General features: G+C 59.1%; 1 protein-coding gene across 4 annotated transcripts in view; it reads left to right on the top strand.

The window, feature by feature from the left end:
* Nucleotides 1–5,461, top strand: part of FADS2 (fatty acid desaturase 2) — a 45,881-nt gene extending 40,420 nt beyond the window's left edge. For all 4 annotated transcript variants that reach the window (XM_070783373.1, XM_019954811.2, XM_070783372.1 and 1 more), the window contains exons 8-12: nt 2,094–2,191; nt 2,448–2,544; nt 2,837–2,916; nt 3,365–3,490; nt 3,815–5,461. In XM_070783373.1, the coding sequence (XP_070639474.1) occupies nt 2,094–2,191; nt 2,448–2,544; nt 2,837–2,916; nt 3,365–3,490; nt 3,815–3,866 (453 nt within the window). In that variant the 3' untranslated portion in view covers nt 3,867–5,461. The remainder of the gene's footprint in view (nt 1–2,093; nt 2,192–2,447; nt 2,545–2,836; nt 2,917–3,364; nt 3,491–3,814) is intronic.
* The last annotated feature ends 3,887 nt before the right edge of the window (nt 5,462–9,348 follow it).

Consider the following 9,348-nt stretch of genomic DNA (forward strand, 5'->3'; position numbering starts at 1 on the left):
CAAGCAGTCTCTGCACAGAACTGCCCCTGCCTCCTAGAGTCCTAGAGACTGTTGCCCCCTCGGCAGGGCCGGGGGTCCTGGTTTGGGCCTCCCTCATTTCGTCCCTGAGCTCCTGGAATAACAGAATCTTCTCACCTTCAGTCGGCAGGGACCTATTTTTATGATTCAAATGGAACCACATTCTTGTCATTTAAAGCACAGTGGGTCTTCTTCCTTGCCACCAAAATAGAGGCCAGTCTCCCCCAGGCGGATGTGACCTGGCCATCGTCTCTTGCCCCCACCTGGAGCGCTTGGGCTGGAGTACATGGAGCATATAATCTACATGTAAACACAGCCCCTCCCTGCTCAACTCTCCGGACTTGTCTTCGCATTGTCATTTCTGCAAACATCCATCCTACTGTTCTTTGCTTGGCCAACCTTCACTGTATCCCAGCCCGGCTCGGGCACCACCTCCTGATGGGGGTCTTTCTAAATCAGGACAGGGTTGGGACCTTATGCCACGCTGCCATCATCCTTGTAACTGTGTGTCCCCTTCCATATGCTATGGAAGGGATCTCCGGCTTAAGTCTGTCCTTCCAGACAAGGGGTTCTCAAGCACTTCGGTTTGCCTCCAGCGCCTAACTCAGCCCCTGACACAGGGAAGAATGCTTGTGGAGATGAACCAAACAGAGCTCCTATGAAGGATGAGTTTGCTGAGCAGATAAGGGGAGGAGGAGCCTCTGGGCAGATCCAGCTAGACACAGACAGCATGGCATGCCTGGGCCATGGGAGACGTGACAGGCTGCAGGCAAGGCCAGGACGGTGGACGGGCATGTGAGGGACCCGTGCATCCTACTGGGAGGCTGGATTTTGTCTTTTATCCCCCGACGGGGCAGGAGGCTCGTGATGGCTTTGCAGATGGCAGTGGCGTGATCCAGCTTGCATGTCGGAAGGTCTCCATGGCAGCAAACTGGTGCCGAGACCAGAGTGGAGTCGTTAGAGCTCAGACTTGCAAGCTCTGCTTATTGTTGCCACAGCTTCAGGCCTGTAGAACCTCGGGGGATAGTCTTTTCCCATACTGAAGACGGAGGATCAGAGGCACAGCTCAGAAAGTTACTTACAAGCGACACAGAATAGCCACAAGGGGCACTAGTGGTAAAGAATGCAGGAGACAGACATGGGTTCAATCCCGGGGTCCAGAAGATCCCCTGGAGGAGGGCGTGGCAACCCACGCCAGTATTCTTGCCTGAAGAATCCTATGGACAGAGGAGCCTGGTGGGCTATTCAATCTATAGGGTTGCAAAGAGCTGGACACAACTGGAGACTTAGCACGTACAGAGAACAGGGAGGAGCCTGTGCTCTCATCGCTACCCTGCCGAGTGGGGAGAAGTGATGAGGGTGGAAATAGTCAGTGCAAAGGCCTTGAGGTGGAAACGAGCTGGGGCAGGGTGGCTGGGCAGAGTGGTCGCCAGTCCCTGTGGCTACTCTGGGTGGAATGGGAGGGCTTAGCAGGGGCAGACAGAGTGGGCTTGGAGCTAAGACAGTTCACTCCGGTTGCCATGGTTGCAGAGCCGTGGAGGCTGCTGGGGGAGGCAGGGTGCTTGCCCAGGAAGAGAGAGCAGAATGGAAGAGGGGCTGGGAGGAGACGCAGGTGTGGGAAGAGGGCCAGCACTGTCAGGCTGCTGGGAGGGTCCTGAGGTGGGTGCTGGATGGCGTCCCTGGCCTTTGTCGTGCTGGAGTGAGGACCCCCAGGTGCCGACGAGCAGTTTGTGAGCCTGTGGGTGTCGGGGGTGTGTGCACATTGTAGTACACCTCCAGAATCCCCAGGACTAGGATGTTAGTCCCCATCCCTGCGGATTTCCCTAGATGCAGAGCTTGTAGCCCCTCCACGTTGCTAAAACCACTCAGCCTTCTCCTAGACACAAAGACTGTCGTATACACCCTCCTCTGGCAGGCCTCGGATCCTTAGCTGGACCCAGTATGCAGCTTCCTGGAGGCCCGTAGGGTTTCTTCACTCAGCAGTGAGCTGGGCTTGCTGTGTACACACCTGTGGTTGGGACCACATGCCCAGGAGGGCAAGACACTCCCACGTCTAACTGTATTTCTCTCCACAGGACTTGGCCTGGGCCATCAGCTACTACACCCGTTTCTTCATCACCTACATCCCTTTCTATGGTGTTCTGGGATCCATCCTTTTCCTCAACTTCATCAGGTGCCTGAGTTTTGCTGGCTACTAGCCCCTCGGCCCCCAAGCACTGGTGCTGATGGGGGTTTGATGTGAGGCCCCCGTCCACCGAGGAAAGCCTCAGAGGTCCCACTTTCTGCCCGGGCCCCTCATCAAGGGGCTTCACTTAACCCTCTCCACTTGCCCCGTTTGCGGTTGGGAGAGACACTCGGTTCCCACCGATTCCCCGGACCCCGTGGAGACTGAGCCACCAGGCTGCACACTGAGCCGAGCTCCCTTCCAGGTTCCTGGAGAGCCACTGGTTTGTGTGGGTCACACAGATGAATCACATCGTCATGGAGATTGACCGAGAGCCCTACCGTGACTGGTTCAGCAGCCAGGTGAGGGCGGCCAGCGCTGGCTGCCGGGGGGCCCCACGGAGCCCAGGTCCATGTCCCCAGGAGCGTGGCTGCCCAATAGGCCCTGCGCTGTCCTGCCCTTCCCTGGGGCTGCCAGTGTCCTTCCACTGGGAGGGCCAGGGCCGGACAGGAGAGAGTGGCTGGGAGCTTCTGGAGGGACCAGTGGGAAATCGGGGCAGGGCGGTGAGACCCAGGGAAGGCTGGGCCTTACAGAAGGGAGAGGGGTCCCTTTGTGCTTCTGCTTCCAGCCACTCACCCCCCTTCTCCCCAACAGCTGGCAGCCACCTGCAATGTGGAGCAGTCCTTCTTCAATGACTGGTTCAGTGGGCACCTCAACTTCCAGATCGAGCACCAGTGAGCACAGGCGTGGGCATGGAGTGGGGGTGGGTGGAGGGCATACAGTGGAGGCAAGTTGCCACCAGCCTCACCTGGCAGAGGGCAGCAGGTGGGGGCTCCTTCTCTCTGTCTTTCCCCCAACACCCTAGACTGTATTTCCCACCCCCGCCACCGCCCGCCAGCCCCCTTGAGGCCTGGGTTCTTGTTCCCCAGGCCACATGATCACAGAGGCGCCCACCCCTGCACATGAGGCCTGGCATCCTCCTGGATCCCGTGAGCCTGGCAGGGCGGGCAACTGGTCCCTTTATTGATAGGGAGCCCGAGGCCCAGCCCTTTACCGCTGCAGGCCAGCTGCCCCGCAGGCACGCAGGGAGAGGCGGACAGGGTCTCCCGGGCCCGGCCAGCCTCCAATTGGGCAGTGGAGGCAGTGGGCCAGCCCTCACGCCCGCCCCCGTGCACTCCCCAGCCTTTTCCCCACCATGCCCCGGCACAACCTGCACAAGATCGCCCCCCTGGTGAGGTCCCTGTGCGCCAAGCACGGCATTGAGTACCAGGAGAAGCCGCTGCTCCGGGCCCTGCAAGACATCATCGGGTAAGGAGGGGTGGGCATGGGGGTCGGGGACCCCCCAGGTCCCTGGGGGACAGGGAGGGGACTGGGAGGCACTTGGTCATGGGACCGCCCGAGGTGGAGACCAGAGGGGCCCTGCTGGCACGGGTGCCCCCACCTGGCCCCTCTGTCACTAGGGATTGCCTGGCCTCTGTCTGGGTTGGACGAGGTCCCTCCCGGGGGGCCCTGGGCTCCTGATGGAGAGCTGAGAGGAGGCCCCCAGGCCCGCAGACCCCGACTCTCTGCGGCTCCCTGGCCCCTCGGCCCCGTCGACCTGCTCCCTGACCATCCATTTCCTCCTCTTCCCAGGTCCCTGAGGAAGTCTGGGCAGCTGTGGCTGGACGCCTACCTCCACAAATGAAGCTGCAGCCCTTGGGGCACCCACGGGGACGGTGGTGGGGAGCAGGTGGGGGTGGCAGCCGAAGGGGAGGGCGGGGTTCTGCTCAGAGGGGCCTCAGGAGGCTGTGGTGCACGGCCCACAGACTTGAGGCTCGGTCTTTCCTCTCTTGCTGTCTGGTTTCGAGGCGTTCACGCCTCCCTCCGACACCCTCCCTCCTGGGTCCCGCCCCGCCTCCACCCTCTGTCCTGAAGCCAGACCAGACGCACACAGGTGCGGCCTGGGAGCCCCTGCAGGCTGGCCTCCAGGCTTCATACCACCCTCTTTTCTCCCTGCTCTTGAGGTCCGCACTGCAGGGCTGGGTCCCAGCCAGCAGGTGGGACGGCTCCCTGAGCCTGCAGGCTGGCCCCACCGCCTCGGACAGCCGCCAATCCTCTGCCCTTCTGTGGGGTGATGATGTGCTGGATTCCCTGGGTCTCCCTCCCACCGCCGGGTCGGTACTGGGGGCGCCCTCGCAGGCCCCACTTTCTCTTCAGATGTCCAGGGCCCTGGCCCTGACACCAGGCTCCCTTCACCCGCGTTGCAGCCAGCTCAGGCCTCCGGGCCAAGGGAAATGTCCTGGCCCCACCGGAGCCCTCCGACCCAGGGCTTGAGCAGTTCCATCCCACCGCCTCCCAAGTCCAGAGCCTGTGACCTCTGGTCCAGGGGGGCAGGGCCACAGAAGAGCTCAGCAGAAGCAATGGCCAGGTCAGGGGTGAGCCGGCCTGTAGGCTCAGATGTTTGTTCTGGTTGGGAGACCCAAGATTCTGGAGCAGTCGGACTGCCCCCCCAGAGTGCTCTGTTACTGCCAGGCAGTGCCAGCCAGTCCCTGGCCACCTGGCTGGTGCGGACTTAGGCCCTCCAGGCTGCGAGTGGGCACTGGAGCCCAGCAGCTCATCACAGCCCCTCCCCACGTTGGGGCTGCCTGCGTGGACACGCTCTTTCCCGGTCTATCAAGCTCTTGTGTCTTTTACTTGTTTTTTAACCTTTTGCTACAGGATGCATTCTGCCAGGGGTGGCGGTGGGACTGGGCCTTGGGAAGATCTGCCTGTTCCCACCCCCAGGCCCTCTGCAGCCTCCCCAGGCCCCACAGTGGGCTGAGCTGGGCTCACTCACTGAGGCCTCCATGGCCCTGACTGTCAGGAGACAGAGGGAAAGAGTCCCAGAGGAGGGTAACCCAGAGAAGCCAGGGACTTGGTGGGGGTGGGGGTACCCAATGGGACAAAGAGGGGTTGGGGCCGAAGGCCAGACAGCTGAGGGGAGAGGAAAGTGAGAGGGTGGGGAACCTGGCGGCCACTGGGAGTATCCAGAGCTGCTGCATCTGGAAATTAACCCACTAACCCGTAGATAGCTCCAGGGGAGGGCGGGGCAGGAGGGACCAGCTCTGACTGGTGATGGACCTGAGGGTTGCCATGGCAACAAGGGATCAGACTGCCTGAAGCCCTCCCACTGAGAACTGGCCGCCCAAAGAGCCACTGTCCCTCCCCTGAGGCAGACTGTATCCATAGGGAACTGACCTTAATTTTTATCATGTTGCTTCCCCACCTCTACACTTTTGGAAATAAATGATTTTATTCTCACTTCCTTGTTCAGCGCCAGCCTGATTCTCCTCCACTTCCCGTTCGCTGATGCTGGGTGGGGTGTCAATGGAGTATGGAGAAGGGGGTCTGCTTTGCGCTGGGAGCACTTTCCTCTGTCCATCCCCCCACCCCACCCCCACACCTTTGCTCAAGGAGAACTTCCTTTCTCCTTCCCTAAAGTGCACATCAGGCCAGGAGTTTTGGGCAAATGGCTCAGATTAGTGAGCCCTCCTTCCTCTTTCTGGGTACTCTGTGGAATGAGGCTTTCCAAAGGTCTCTGGGGGGCACAGGCCACCTTCCTGATATCCTCATTCGCCATCCCCCTCCTCCTGAGGGGCCACCCGCAGGCCCCGGGTCACTCGCTTCTGCCAACCTCGGCCCTGCCCCTCTCTGGTCAGTGTCCCGAGCCCTAGGGGCAGAGTCTCAGAAGGGGCTGAGGGAGCCCTGGGGACCAGGTGTCTTGTGGCGCCTGTGCCCATGCAGGGGCTCACTGGGTCCCCCAAGCCTGGGAAGAGCCCCAGGGAACGTGCCAGGGCAGTGAGCCTCCTCGTGGCCCCTGCACTGCTCTCTATGGCCTCCCCTCTGGGCTGGCTCAGCTTGGCAGGTCAAGCTGGGAGTGCCAAAGAAGTGCCAAGAGGTTTCGGGGAGCCAGGACCTCAGGAGCTCCCACCTGGCCTTGCATCTGCTCCCAGCAGGGTGGGGGAAGGCTCGAGAGTAGACCCCTGTCCTCTCCGCCGCTTCACTTGTGACCTCAGTGTCGCTGGCTGGGACACCCAGCTGGTCCGGCTAGCGTGTGTGTGATTCCCCAGTGGGCACAGGTCATCTCTCAACAACCTGTGAGCCTTTGGCCTTGCCCTGCCCTGACACCCATTAGAGGCCCTGGAGTCTGGGAGGCCTTGGGGAACATACATTCCGTCCCCCTTACCTGTGCCTGTCTTCTGTCTCCTACCTAGGCTAGGCCCAGCACTCTGACTCTCAGGATGGTACAGTAATAGACACACACACACCCGGCCAGCTGTAAGTGCAGCGTCCATCACCAGTGACAACCAGGATCCCAGCAGGGGGAGAGTGGTGGGAAGGATTCTGCTGCCACTCTGAGGGCATCAGGTAAATCCTGGCCCAGGTGGACCTTCTGTGACTTAATCCCCCACACTCCCAACCTTCTCCACCCTTGGGGCCAGGGACTGGGGAGACTCATTCCTGCTCTCTGCCTAACTGCCCCTCCTTCCCCATACTCTGCTGAGGCTCTTGCCCAGCATGGAATCATGGGCTTCTGATCCCCACCCTTTGCCAAACTCATAGCCCCCCCAGTGGTTACAGAAACAAACCTCGATTCACAGGGGAGGAGGCTGAAGCCAGAGGAAAGGACTGGGCAGCTGAATTCCAGGCCCTCACCCCGCCTGGCCCTCCCCTTCCCCAGGGGGCGCCCCACAAGGGAAGGGCCATTTCCCAGAGCCTGGGCTCTTCCTGCCCCACATCAGTGTCAGACGGCTCCCCAGAGGAGCGAGGGGCTGGGTGGAGTGGGTGGAGACGAGGGGAGTTAGTCCCTGCAGAGGGGATAAGAGCTCACCATGGCAAGATGTCCACCCTGATAAAAATGTATCAGCTTTGCGGGTGGTGGAAACGCCCAGAGGAGGGCCTGGCAGGGCAGTCCAGGCTGGTTGTGGACCTAGAGCCCCAGCGGTAGTCACTGGCCTGGCAAGTTCCCAGGCTTCCAATGGGAAGGGACACTCAGACCTTCTTGGCCCACTGGGAGCCAAGAGGAGGCCTTTGGTGAGCCAGGCGGGGCAGGGCAGAGGTGGCAGCCACCTGGACTGGGCACAGACTGCCCCGGAGTGACAGGCCACTGCTCATGATACAGAGCCTTGGGGCAATCAAAATTCAATTGTCCCAGCTGTGCCATCCCTGGAGAGGTGTGCCCCTCTGGACACAGCTTCTCAAGGAGCCCCCTGGTCCAAGTCTGAAGTGGAAAAGATTAGCTATGGATCCAGTGGGGTACCTACACCCATCTGTGAAGGAACCAGGGCCTGGCGGGCCCCAGGACTGGAACTAGCCCATCATAAACACAACAAGTGAACGCCTAGCGTACCAGGACTTAAAAGATCATGTCTCTATTGCCCTCTGCTCGGGCATGTGACCTACCAGCCACTCCCAACATTATAGGCATGGGCTGGTTCTTGTGAATTTCCATTTCCCCAATCTCATGGAAGACGCCAAGTAAATAAATGCTGGCCGATTGAAGGGGCAAATGAACAAGGCTTCCCTAAAGACTTTTGCTTTTCTTCTGGGCCCAAGACTGTGCAGATCATAAAGCAGGGACACTGCTTTTCTTAGTGGCTCTACCAAGGCCCTTCCCTCCTTCTTTGCACAGACCAGGCCCAGGCCCTGAGACTACAAAAGAAATCTATAGACAGAAGGGGGAACTCAGCCAGGGAGATGGGTGGATGACTTGGCCCCAGGGATTCTAGCATAAGGGACAGGGAGGATCAAGGGCAAAGATGACCCACCAGTGAAGGATTCCAGGCAGTAGGCAATGGGATGGCTAACAGGCCAGGGGGCTTCCCCAGTGGTCATTTTGTTGTTTGTTCAGTCACTAAGTTGTGTCCGACTCTTGGCAACCCCCATGAACACATCAGGTTTCCCAAATCATATCCATTCAATCGATGATGCCATCCAATCATTTCATCCTCTATCCCCCCATCACCTTCTGCCCTTAATCTTTCCCAGCATCAGGGTCTTTTCCAATGAGTCGGCTCTTCGAATCAGGTGACCAAAGTACGGGAGCTTCAGCTTCAGCATCAGACCTTCCAATGAATATTCAGGACTGATTTCCTTCAGGATCTACTGGTTTGACCTCCTTGCAGTCCAAGGGACTCTCAAGAGTCTTCTCCAGCACCACAGTTCGAAAGCATCATTTCTTTGGCACTCAGCTTTCTTTATGTTCCAACTCTCACATGCATACATGACTACTGGAAAAACCATAACTTCGACTATGGACCTTTGTCAGCAAGGTGATGCCTATGCTTTTTAACACATCTAGGTTTGTCATAGCTTTTCTTCCAAAGAGCAAGCATCTTTAAATTTCGTGGCTGCAGTCACTGTCCGCAATGATTCTGGAACCCAAAGTCACTTGGTCCTTTAAACAAGTTATTCCTAGGCAACTACCCGTTTGCAGACGTTGAGGGCGCAATGCCCTCAGCCACTACCAGGGGCCACTACCAGCAGAGCATGACCTGCTCCACATTGGTGCAGCTATTCCAGGTGCCCCTGGGTGGCGCTGCAGGCTCAGCGTTCCTTCTGGGGGCGGGGCGGGGCACATGCTCACCCTGAGTCCGCTGCTGCTGCTGCTAAGTCGCTTCAGTCATGTCCGACTCTGTGCAACCCCATGGACTGCAACCTACCAGGCTCCTCCTTCCATGTGCTAGTATTTCCCTGATAAGGGCATCAGGGTCACTGTCGGAAAGGCGCTGACCGTCTGCCCTGGGGGACTGCCATCCCAGGGCCCACAGGGCACCAGGAGTCAGCAGGTGACCACAGGAAGGGGACAGCCACAAAGAGAACAAACAGCCTGGGCAGGGGCCCTGAAGTGGGACTTACTTTCAAGGTAGGAAGTACCTTTCAAGGACAAAACAGGCTGGGAGGCAGCCACGTGCTTGTCCCAGGTGAGAGCTTGTGATGGCCCCAGGGCCATGGATTGTACCCATTTTTAAGATGAATGGCTCAGCCCTGTTGCTGCAGGCTCTCAGCAAAAAGCCTTCCACAGGTATCTCTTCTGTCACCCTAGGAGGTCACACTATCACTCCCAAGAGATTGCATAACTTCCCCAATGTCACAGCCTGGAGTCCAGGACTTTCCCTCCTGGCTGCCCACTCCAGAGAAAAGGAGGA

This window comes from Bos indicus, chromosome 29 (assembly GCF_029378745.1).
Source record: "Bos indicus isolate NIAB-ARS_2022 breed Sahiwal x Tharparkar chromosome 29, NIAB-ARS_B.indTharparkar_mat_pri_1.0, whole genome shotgun sequence".
In the NCBI taxonomy this organism is placed as follows: Eukaryota; Metazoa; Chordata; class Mammalia; order Artiodactyla; family Bovidae; genus Bos; species Bos indicus.